The sequence below is a fragment of the Nuphar pumila genome, chromosome 2 (assembly GCF_984573655.1).
Source record: "Nuphar pumila chromosome 2, dmNupPumi1.hap1.1, whole genome shotgun sequence".
NCBI lineage: Eukaryota > Viridiplantae > Streptophyta > Magnoliopsida > Nymphaeales > Nymphaeaceae > Nuphar > Nuphar pumila.
In genome coordinates this window covers 39369742-39382444 of record NC_143250.1, presented here as the reverse complement: position 1 = coordinate 39382444, position 12703 = coordinate 39369742, and the positions used below count along the sequence as shown (strand labels likewise).

The window sequence follows — 12703 nt, the reverse complement described above, 5'->3', positions numbered from 1 at the left end:
GGACAAAGAGTTTGTTAAAAATAGTGAAAGTGACAAACGATGACCTGATAATGATTAAATGTAGAGATCCCGTTCTAAGAACGAAAACAAGCTTGTTGCGTAATAGTTTACAATTTTCGATCAAATGAATCGTCATGCTACATTTTTACAGTTGCACTGCTTACTTGCTTTGAACTGCTTACCTGTTTAACTGTTGATCTGCTTTAAACTGCGTAGCATGCTGAATTAAATGTACTTAATTCAGTTTTCTCTAGTCTCTCTTGTGCACCTACTAGTTTTTTGCGAAACTAACTCATTCTATGGGTATAGGTGATGATTAGGTACACTACGGGCGATGACGCGATGGCAAGATGACTTCAAGATTTTCTTTTTTCTGCTCTTAGCTAGCGTCCTGGACGTTTTTGGGTTTTGTCACGAGTTTTTCTTTGTATATCCGAATTTTGTACTTTTTGGTTCTTTTAGCTAACGTGCCCAAAGTTGTCAGTTTGCCTTTCTAAATTCAACAAAAGAATAGTCTTCCATTGATTTCATAAATAAACTTTAAAAGGAAAAAGATTTTTTCTAGTCTTTTGCCTGTTTTCTGAAAGGTTCGCAAGTTTGAAATTTTAGGGCATTACATTTTCAATTAGGAATAAATGTACAAACACATTCACTCTTATGGACAATCTATTCCGATTTAGGGATCCACAATATCAAGTACAAAAATATAAGTTTTCCCCATAAATAAACTTTGAAAAAGAGAGAAATCAAACCCTTAATGGAGTAAATATCTAGATTTACTCCTTTCTCATGTATTTTTACCAAAACATTGCATGGAATACAAATTCATGATCTTTTTCTTGGAATTATCAAATTAAATTTTTGGAATTACATTAAATTAATTAATTAATTATTTAATGTTAAATATTAAATAAATTTTCAAAAGCTTCCAAAAATTACCAAATTAACCTAGGAGGCTTCTTAACATTAATAAACCTCAATTTAAAGATTTCTAATGAATTTAAAGTTAGAAAAATTGTTGGACATGGATTTGGATCTGGATCCATATTCAAGATCCAAATCCAAATGGGTCTTGCGCTGGATCAATACCAGATTAATATGGGTCTTGGATAGAGTCCAAATTCATATTAATTTGAATCAGATCCATCAGATCCGGTCCGATCCAAGTCTGGATCCGAACCGACAAATTACTTAATTTTTGAAAAAATGTGTTTTTCGAGCTAACCGTAGCCCAAATTAAGGAAAATAAAATATCGTTGCACTCATAATTCTGGGACGCATCTAACGACATATTACACGAATATCAAATTCTGAATTTTGCTCGAAAATAACCTGAATTTTGCTCGAATTTAAAGGTCGAAAATAAAACTCTTTCTTACGCTTCGATTGGCTTGCCTCGACCTAATCGGTGAGACCTTGGCCAAGCCCAAACTGAAAAACATCGGTCTAAAATTGAGGTTCAAACAATTTTTCTTTCAGACGGCCAAATTTTCGAAAATCTCAATTTTAACTAAGTGTGAAAATACGCGATATTACAACCTTGGATGTATTGTATAAGGTAGGAATGACATATTGCAAACCTCTTTCTACCCCTAGTGTACTCAACCATAAGCTCAGTTCCAGGACGGGGAAACATATGGAGATCCCAAATACTATCGCACTCTTGTAGGTATGCTTCAATATCTCACCTTCACTAGACCAGACATTGTATATACAGTAAATCAAGTCTCACAGTTCATGCACGAACCACACACAGAGCATATGAATGTCGTTAATAAGATTATTCGATACTTGAAAGGAACTCTTGGGGATGGTCTAGTTTATTATCAAACTAAAACTAAAGGTGAACGGCACTGACTAGTTGTGTATACAGATGCAAATTGGGCTGGAGACCCGGATGACAGGTGGTCGGTGTCAGGGTACTGCGTTTTCATTGATGGGAACCTAATGGTCTGGAGCAACAAGGAACAGTGAGTTGCACGATCCAGCACTGAGGCTGAATATCGATCTATGGCAGTAGCCACAGCCGAGGCTACGTGGTTGAGCCATCTTCTAACTGAATTAGGTGAGAATGTTCTGCCCACCACTCTCCTATGTGACAACCAGAGTGCTATACAGATCGCCTTCAATCCTATTCATCACAGTCGCACGAAGCATATAGAAATTGATCAGCACTTCATTCGATAGAAAATTAAAGACAAAGAGGTTGAACCAGCTTACATCCCGACAGCAGATCAAGTAGCTGATTTGTTCACCAAGGGCCTTACAAGTGTAAAATTTTGGTTCTTAAAGAGCAAGTTGTCCATGGTGCAACACCATGCACAACTTGAGGGAGGGTATTGAGATTGTGTATTGTTTTCATTCGAATACGGGTCTAGGACCTGATCCATATCGTGTATATGTTATTATTGGGTCTGATGTAACATACCAGACCCGACCCACGCATTTTGGTGTATTTGGGTCTAATGTAACATACCAGACCCGACCCACGTTGTATCTTGGATATATATATATATATATATATATATATATATATATATATATATATATATATATATTGAGATTGTAGGACACGACTGTTATGACAGAATTGAATCATCAGTCGACGCACCTTACACAACTTCTCTTCTCTCTCTTTTCTGCATTGACATATTCTGGTGTGATTTCTCACATACAGTGCAATAGTTTTTTCTGTGGAGGTTTTGTTCCAAAAGTAGAAGTCATGTTCTTATTGTTGTATTGGAATAGTCATATCATGTTATTATAGGATACAATAACCTTTGTGATTTTTGTAGTTTGTATGAAATTTTAAACTGACACACTTTTTCACATATCTATCATTCCTAAAAGGCTTTAGTGCTTCCCCTGTTCCTATATTAAGATTTGGATGCCAGGCTAGCGAAGAGTATTTGGCTTTGTTGGAATTCTTAGACTAATGTTGGCAGTGTGCCTACCCAGATCTATCTTTCTGGTGGTGGGTTAGGATCGGAGCAAGCTAGTCCTAGATCAAACTGGACCATGATCAGCCTTACATGAACAAAACTCAGAGTGGTTTTGTTTGCCTCATACTTGGGGATAGGTCTGAGGAGGATCATCAATTATTGCTATGGTGTTTTAAGTCCTCAAGTGCTCACTTTTTTAATCAGCTGGTCTCATGTTGACATTTTTTATGTAGCACATACACTTTTGGCTACTTTTAATTACACTTGTGAATACTTGTTAGACTGTTTAAGATACAGTACTACCAAGTCCTAAGGGGTTCATATTGTTAAATTATGTAATCAAACTTGTAATTTCGTATATATATTTTATTTATATAAGGTAATACACATACATATATATAATATATGTATATGTATTTACCAATTATATATATAAAATATATATAGTCATAGTAAGGGTAGTTTAGGAATTTTACACATTCTTTTTCAAGAATATGTTTTTTTGTATTTTCTTTTTTTCTTTTTCTTTTTGTATTTTTGTTTTTTGCATTTAATGCATTGTACATGCATTGGGAGGGGCCCAACCCACTAGTCGTTGGACCCCTCCAACGGTCACATTTGTGACCGTTGGAGGGGCTCCAACGACTATGTGGAGCCCCTCCCAAGGCCTCCTCCAAGCCCTATTTATATGGGCAGCTCCTCTTGTATTTCCCTAAGGGATTTGGGATTGTAGCCCAACCTCTTTAGTGTTTATGAAACTTATGGGTGCAAGTGCACATTTGTGATTCGGTGTGTTGTGTTTGTTGTGCACAAGTGTTCTTGGGTGTGTATGTTCACACATTTATTCTTAAGGTTGTTGTGTTATCGGCTAAAGTATCTTGTTGAAGATACTTTTACATGGTATCAGAGCCTCGTTGAAGAAGAAGAATTGCGACTCGCCTTCTTTTGCATTCCTCGGGAAGCGTGCCTTCAAGTTTTTTGAAATCTAAGAGGATCATCTTCTTCGAGCAATATTTTAGGAGCTTCTTTTGTCAAGAAATACGCAAAAAGTAATTAAGGTACATACTATCTCTTGCATTCTTTCCTCTCTAATGGGCGAAAAAGACTCCCATTTCTCTCTTGGGTTTAAGCTTAATGGCTCAAACTATCATGTTTGGGCCGGTAATATGGAAGCCCATATTAAAGGAAAGGGGCTTTGGGGTTACGTTTATGGATCCATACCGGAACTGGAACCCAAAATTACCATTGTTGAAGGAGGTGATATTAAGATTCTTGAAGGGGATGAAAGACAAAAGGCCCTTGAAGAGTATTCTAAGAAACATGATGATTGGGAAATGAAGAACTTCAAGATATTATCTTGGATTTTCTCATCTGTTGAGACCAAGATAAATGCCAACATCATCAAATTTAAAAGGGCTTCCGAAGCTTGGGTATATCTTGAGAAAATGTACACCTCAAGAGATCTATCCCACAAGTACTTTCTTCAAAAAAGAGCTTTGACTCTCCAACAAAATGACATGACCATTCGGGAGTACTTTGCCGAATTATCCTCTATTTGGGACGAGCTCGCAATCCTTTAACCTAAATGGAGTGGTGAGGCTATCGAATTAAGGCACAAACAACTTGAAGAAGACCGGTTCTTCAATTTTTTAAATGGCCTTAGACCCGAATTTGAACAAGTTCGGTCCTCTCTTCTCTCCGCCTTCACATCCCCCTCACTCGAAGATGTTATCACCAAGCTAAGTGGTGAAGAAACCCGTATGGGGATTGACAAAAATAACCCTAGCATTCTTGTTACTTCTTCTACTCAAGAAGATGGTGAAATGGCTAATGCCGTGTCAAGACCGGGAAATAACATGAGGACCTATAGACCTCCTCATTTCAAGAATCAAGGTCAAGGAGGAAATGATCGATATGGCAAAAGAGACTATAGCAAAGTAACTTGCTATCATTGTAAAGAACCCGGACATATCAAACCCTTGTGTCCTAAATGGAAGAAATTGATTGCAACGGCTATGGCATCTCAAGTTGAAGAACGACCCCCTTTATCAAGTGAGTCTCTTTCTCTTCAACAAATCGTGGAAGCCCTACAACCTCTTCTCAAGGGAGGTACTTCCGGAGCCGCTATGTCATCCTCTTCCCCCGGTAAGACATCTTGGCTTTTAGATTCCGGGGCATCCTTTCACATGACCCCTAGTTATTGCACTCTTTCAAATTTTTCTAAAAGTGCTTTTCCATCCTTTGTATCAACCGCGGACGGTACATCTCTTGAGATTAAAGGAATAAGTAATTTTGAAAAACAAGACTTCTTTGTTCCAAAAATTCGTTTTATCCCAAACCTTAACCTAAATCTTCTTTCCGTTTCCCAACTCTCGGACCATGGTTGCGATATAAAATTTTCTTCTAATAAATGTTGGATACAGGATCGCCAGTCCGGGAGATTGATTGGGGAAGGCTCTAGAAAAGGAGACCTCTACTACGTAGATTTTCTTCAAGTTCCCAAGAGTCAATTTTGCAATGTCGTCCAAAACAAAGACATTCATGTATGGCATAAGAGATTGGGTCATCCCAATATTGTTAAAATCTCGTACTTGCCTTTTGTTAAACATCATTGTAAAAGTGACTTTTTGTGTAATGAATGCATTCTTGGGAAAATGAAATGTTTGCCCTTTCCTCAAAGATCCATGTTTACGACAAAACCATTTGAAATTGTCCATTCCGATGTATGGGGACCGGCTCCGGTAATGTCTAAAGGAGGTTTTTCATATTATGTAATCTTTGTGGATGACTATACTAGGTTTTGTTGGATCTATTTCCTTAAACATAAACATGAAGTTTTTTCAACCTTTAAAAATTTTCACATGATGATTTCAAATCAATTCAATGGATGTTTAAAAATTTTTAGGTCTGACTCTGGAGGAGAATACCTCTCAAATGAATTTAAGGGTTATCTTGAAAATTTTGGAATTCTTCACCAAAAATCATGTCCAAAAACCCCTCAACAAAATGGGTTAGCCGAACGAAAACACAGGCACATCATTGAAACAACTAGGACTTTGCTCATTTCTCAAAACATTCCAAAAAATCTTTGGGCTGAGGCAGCTCTTACCTCTGTCTATCTCATAAACCGACTTCCATCGAAAAATTTAAACAAAATTTCTCCCTTTGAAAAACTGTATGATAAGGAACCTGATTATAGCAGGTTAAGGGTCTTTGGGTGTAAGTGTTTTGTTCTTACTGATAAGAATGACAAACTTTCTCCAAAGGCCATTCCTTGTGCCTTTCTTGGCTATTCTGAAACCCAAAAGGGGTTTCGTTGTTATGATATCAAAAGTGATAAGTTGTATGTTTCCAGGAACGTGAGTTTTTTGGAAAATGTTAGTGGATTTGAAAGCTGTGACCCCCATAATGAGAATATGGATTACTCTTTTTTATTTGATTTACTGAATAAGGACGATGATACTAGTGATAATGAGTCAGATCAAGGTAACCCAAATGAACTTGAAACCGAGGAAAACATCTCCGTGTCTCCTTCGTCACATCAACCTATTGAATTACCTAGAGACCCTATCACCTACTCTCATAGAGATCAAAACAATTTTAGGAGTGCTCTTGACAGATATAATGATGTCAGTTCCAGTGCCTCTCAGAATGAAGTGATCCCTCGTAGAACTGAGAGAAGTAGAAGGCCTCCTTCTAGGTTCATTTCCTATGACTCTTTCTCACCAAGATATAGAGCCTGCCTTAGTGCCATCCACTCTTATATAGAACCTAGAAATTTTGAAGAAGCACGTAAATGCCCTGAATGGATTAATGCCATGGACAATGAACTTGAGGCTCTGAGAAGAGCCAAAACCTGGGAATTCCAAAATCTTCCTAAAGGCAAGAAAACAATAGGGTGCAGATGGGTTTTCAAGGTAAAAACTAAAAGTGATGGATCCCTTGAAAGGTATAAAGCTCGCTTGGTTGCAAAAGGATATAGTCAAGAATATGGTATTGACTATGAAGAAACTTTTGCTCCTGTAGCTCGTATGGTCACTGTTCGATGTCTTATAACCGTTGCCTCTATCAACAAATGGAACATCTATCAAATGGATGTGAAAAATGCCTTTTTAAATGGCGATTTAAGCGAAGAAGTCTACATGGATGCTCCTCCTGGAATGGAGACTCCTAAGGGAAAGGTGCTTCATCTTCAGAAAGCACTCTATGGCCTAAAACAAGCTCCTAAGGCTTGGTATGATAGATTTAACTCTGTTATGATTGAGAATGGTTTTTCCTCTTGTTTTACTGACACTGCTCTATTTGTTAGAAAATCCAATGCAGGGATTGTTATTTTACTTCTGTATGTTGATGACATGCTCATCACTGGGAGTGATTCTAACGGGGTTAAAAGTATAAAATCTATCTTAAAAGATAAATTTGAAATGTCTGACTTGGGTTTTTTAACTTATTTTTTGGGAATTGAAGTGGCTTACTCTCTTCGAGGATATTTCTTATCTCAAACTAAGCTTGCTTCTGAGATCATTGACAGGTCAGGTATTACAGATGAGAAGCTGTGTGAAACTCCTGCGGTAGTAGGAGCAAAGATGAAAATTGATGATGGAGTTCCCCTATTGGATCCTACACCTTACAGACAGCTTGTAGGGTCCCTGATGTATCTGAGTATTACCAGACCAGATATATCCCATGCAGTCCATACTGCAAGTCAATTTCAGCATGCACCTACATCCGTTCACATGAGTGCCATCTTACGGGTCGTAAGATACATAAAGGGTACTCTAAATAAGGGAGTTTTTCTGTCCTCTTCCTCTGATTTAAAATTGATTGCTTATACTGACTCAGATTGGGGAGGTGACCCAAATAACCGTCACTCCACCACTGGTTTTTGTGTGTTCTTAGGAGACTCACTAATTTCGTGGAGATGCAAGAAGCAACAAAAGGTGTTGCTCTCCTCAACTGAAGCTGAATATCGTGCCATGACCACTACTACCATGGAGATTGTTTGGATTCACCAACTGCTAGCAGACATGGGGATCAAAATTGAAGGACCCACCAAGCTATGCTGCGACAACAAAAGTGCAATCTACATTGCAAAGAACCACACCTTTCATGAGCGGACAAAACACATCGAAATGGACTGTCACTATGTTCGTGAAGCATATCTCCGAGGAGTTATCGACCTTCCTTATGTCACGTCCGAATATCAGTTGGCCGACTTCTTTACTAAAGCCCTGTGCGCTCCGCGGTTCAACTTCCTTCTTGGCAAACTATCGATCATCTTGCCCTAAGTTTGAGGGGGGTGTTAAATTATGTAATCAAACTTGTAATTTCGTATATATATTTTATATATATAAGGTAATACATATACATATATATAATATATGTATATGTATTTACCAATTATATATATAAAACATATATAGTCATAGTAAGGGTAGTTTAGGAATTTTACACATATTCTTTTTCAAGAATATGTTTTTTTGTATTTTCTTTTTTTCTTTTTCTTTTTGTATTTTTGTTTTTTGCATTTAATGCATTGTACATGCATTGGGAGGGGCCCAACCCACTAGTCGTTGGACCCCTCCAACGGTCACATTTGTGACCGTTGGAGGAGCTCCAACGACTATGTGGAGCCCCTCCCAAGGCCTCCTCCAAGCCCTATTTATATGGGCAGCTCCTCTTGTATTTCCCTAAGGGATTTGGGATTGTAGCCCAACCTCTTTAGTGTTTATGAAACTTATGGGTGCAAGTCCACATTTGTGATTCGGTGTGTTGTGTTTGTTGTGCACAAGTGTTCTTGGGTGTGTATGTTCACACATTTATTCTTAAGGTTGTTGTGTTATCGGCTAAAGTATCTTGTTGAAGATACTTTTACACATATATATTGAATTTGTAACCTTCATCATGATCATCATGACTGTCTTTGTTGTTTTTATCTATTTTTGGCATTTTGATTCTAGTCTTTGTCATTTTCCAATCCTTGATGGTTATATGCATCATTTTGAACTTTCACTTTCTCTTGTGTGATGTCCTTGTGTTTTGTAATAATTTAGGACTTGGAAAATAAATGAGCTTTCTTTGTATGTATTTTTTGTTGGCCATTCAGAATTTTTCATTAGTTTTCATATACCTTAATTTCACATGAATTTGCTTCATTTTCTTTTTTCTTTGCATTGTATAGCATGTTGAACTTTTAATATGCTGACTGCTTATTCTTGGGTTTAGCTCAGTGGTTGTTTCCTCTTTTTTTTGGGTACAATGTTTGCAGAGAGTAGCAGTAAATAATCCAATTATGCTGTTGGATGAGATTGACAAGACTGGTTCTGATGTCAGGGGAGATCCTGCTGCAGCTCTGTTGGAAGTTCTTGACCCAGAGCAGAACCAGACTTTCAATGATCAGTATCCTCGTTTAAGATTATGATGTCATTGGGTGATCTGAGAATGTGTTTCGATAACCTTTTTGCTATTGATATTTCAAAGGTCATAAACCTTTTTGCTATAGTCACAACTTTTCTAGATATTAGAATTTATTATTGTCTGACCATCGCGCTTCTATAACTTGCTGACTCACCCAGCCATTAGTTCATGTAGTATATTCCCCCGTGCACTTGGTTCAAGGTTGTTCTTGGTTTTGCTGTTTGTTGCATGTTCCATTGTTTCTAACCATAGTCGTTATGGATTAGCTACGGTATGTTATGAATTTGTTGATGCTTTAGAATCTGTGGTGGTTCCTTGATCTACTTTTACCAGCTACTTGAATGTTCCATTCGACCTTTCAAAGGTGATCTTTATTGCAACTGCCAATAGGGTACAGCCTGTATCTCCCCCACTCTTGGATCGGATGGAGGTTATTGAATTGCCTGGATATACACAAGAAGAAAAGCTAAAAATAGCCATTCGGCACTTAATTCCACGTGTTTTGGATAACCATGGGTTGAACTCTCAAGTCCTTCAGATACCTGAGGTATTAGTTATTTATTAATGTGGTTATTTTAAAATATTCATGTAACAATGCTATATTCATATGGAATAACTTGAACCCTTCTCATGCATAAAGGATAACCTTTTTTCTTCTTATTTATGTTTAAAAGCTCATCCACGAACCCTACAAAGTTGATCACTTGGTTTTAAGTGTGAATGTTGTAAATTATTGAATGAGAACAAAATTATACTTGCCCACAAGAGTAACAAAAATATCAGATCGTGAACAAGCCTCAATCATGTTACCCAAGAAAGGAAGAGAAGAGAAGAGGAATTAGGGTTGCAACGTTCCCACATTGAATCCTTGCTTAACGTGTGTTTCATTAATCACAAATATTTATAATACAGTCAATTGTACATTAGGACAATAATACCCTTAAACAAATAAAATATACAACCAAGAGAAAAGGGTAATATGGTTCAACACACATAAAAAAGAAATTACAAATATCAGACCAGATCTTGTTCAAAATCATCATGTTCCAATAGTGTCCCTCAAGTTGTACATGTCTATTTCCATGGACAACTTGGATTTGAGTAACCAAAACCTGTGCTTTGACAACCCTTTTATAAATAGATCTGCAATCTGAAATTCAGTGTTAACAAACTGTGCTTCTAGTTCTCCATCCTCAATTTTGCTTCTGATGAAATATTGATCAACTTCAATATGTTTTGTGCGACAATGATAGATAGAATTTAAAGATATTTTTATTGCACTCTGATTGTCGCAAAATAGAGTAAACTTGGAAATCCTTTCTCTCACATCATTCAGCAAATATCTAATCCAAACCAATTCTGACGCAATTGTTGCCATGGACCTATTCTGCCTCTGTGCTTGATCTAGCCACAACCTTTTTTGTTTCTTACTGAACCAAGAAACTAAATTACCATTAATGTAAATACAATAACCAAAAATCGACATGCGCTCGTTTGGATCTCCTGCCCAATCAACATCAGAAAACGCCTTAACAATTAACATACCTTCATCCTCACGTTTTCAATATTTTAAACCATCACCCAGGGTTCCTTTAAGATGTCTTAGAATTCGCTTTACATCTTGCATATGGACATTTTTAGGCTCATGCATGAATTGTGATACTTGATTCACAGTGTAAACAATATCTACTCTAGTGAAAGTCAGATATTGTAAACTACCAACAATGCTTCTGAATTCAGCAGGATTCTGGTATGGCTCACCATCAAACATGCTAAGTTTCTAATGAATTGGACAAGGAGTTAACAATGGTTTACACTTGGCCATACCTGTTTTCTTCAACAGATCAATAGTGTATTTATGCTGAGTCATAACTAATTCATTCTCCTTTTTGTCGACTTCAACACCAAGAAAATATTTCAGCACCCCTAAATCTTTCATTTTGAAACTTTTGTTTAGGAGGTCTTTCACCGTCTGTATATGTGAATCTGAATTACTTGTGACAATTATGTCATCCACATATATGAGAAGAATAGTAATGAAGTCTTTGCCTTTGTAAATGAACAAAGAATGATCCAAATGTGACCAATAGAAACCATGTTTTTGAATCTCATAAGAAAAACTTTCAAACCAAGAACGAGATGCTTGTTTAAGCCTATAAATCGCTCTCTTCAACTTGCATACATATTTCTTAGCATCGTTTTCAGCATACCCTGACGGTTGCTCTATATATACTTTTTTCTTGAGCTCCCTATGTAAAAAGACATTCTTGACATCAAGTTAGCTTAAGGACCATCCATGATTTATAGCTAGGGATAAAATTATTCAAATTGTCCCCATTTGAACAACTGGGCTGAATGTTTCTTCATAGTCAAGACCACGTTCCTGTGTAAAACCTTTTGCCACTAAGTGAGCCTTGTATTTTTCAATGCTACCATCTGGTTTATATTTAATTTTGTAGACCCATTTAGATCCAACAACATTCTTTATAAGTAGAAGTTTCACTATATCCCAAGTTTCACATTCATGTAATTCATTCATTTCTTCATTCATTGCCTCTATCCATCGCTTATTTTGATAAGCTTCAATGAATGATCTAGGTTCAACTTGCTTTTGAATTTCTGTCAAGAAAATCTGATGATCTATACTGAAGTTCTCATAACTTACCCACCTTTGAATTGGATGTCGAACCCTGACAGACTTTCTGACATCAGCTCATGGAGAGACGTGATAACTTTGATTATCATAAGGCTGCTGATCCTGTTGTTTAGTTTCCATCTGATTCAATCTTGACTTTCTTTGATATACCATGCCATCTTTGTATCGCATTCCCATGATCTATTACTTGATATGGCACCATCAATATTGATTGGATTATCACTAACATCTCTTGTATTGTGCTGAGTTGAATCAGGTGGTATAAAGTCCTCAAATATTCGATCACCATTGGCAAAAAGATCATTGCTCAACCAGGGACTTTCGAATATCATTTTCAAGATTTTTAGCAATGGGCTGAAATGAGAGTTCATCAAAAACAACATTTCTAGAAACACGAATGCATCTTTTGTCGATATCAAAACTGTCACGAAATGGTGCGGATTCCAATGTATTCCATGACGATCTCCAAGACTCAAGAATTAAAAGACACATCAAAATATAAATAAACAATTTTATTTATAATGAACATTAAAAGAAATACAAAATAAAATTACATTCAAACCTTACTACAATGCACTTAAAGAAAAATATTACACAACCCTAATACTGCCTATCACTCTCTCAACCTTACACATTCACACATACCCTTTATTTATACAGGAGAAATAGAGAAGGAAGTAAAGGAGAG

At 36.8% G+C, this 12703-nt stretch overlaps 1 protein-coding gene across 1 annotated transcript in view; it reads left to right on the top strand.

The window, feature by feature from the left end:
- The window catches only part of LOC149845303 (lon protease homolog 2, peroxisomal-like), a 101095-nt gene that overhangs the window by 64281 nt on the left and 24111 nt on the right, over positions 1 to 12703 (top strand). Inside the window, exons 11-12 of the mRNA XM_089995679.1 lie at positions 9211 to 9341; positions 9693 to 9906. Coding sequence (XP_089851805.1) covers positions 9211 to 9341; positions 9693 to 9906 — 345 coding nt within the window. The remainder of the gene's footprint in view (positions 1 to 9210; positions 9342 to 9692; positions 9907 to 12703) is intronic.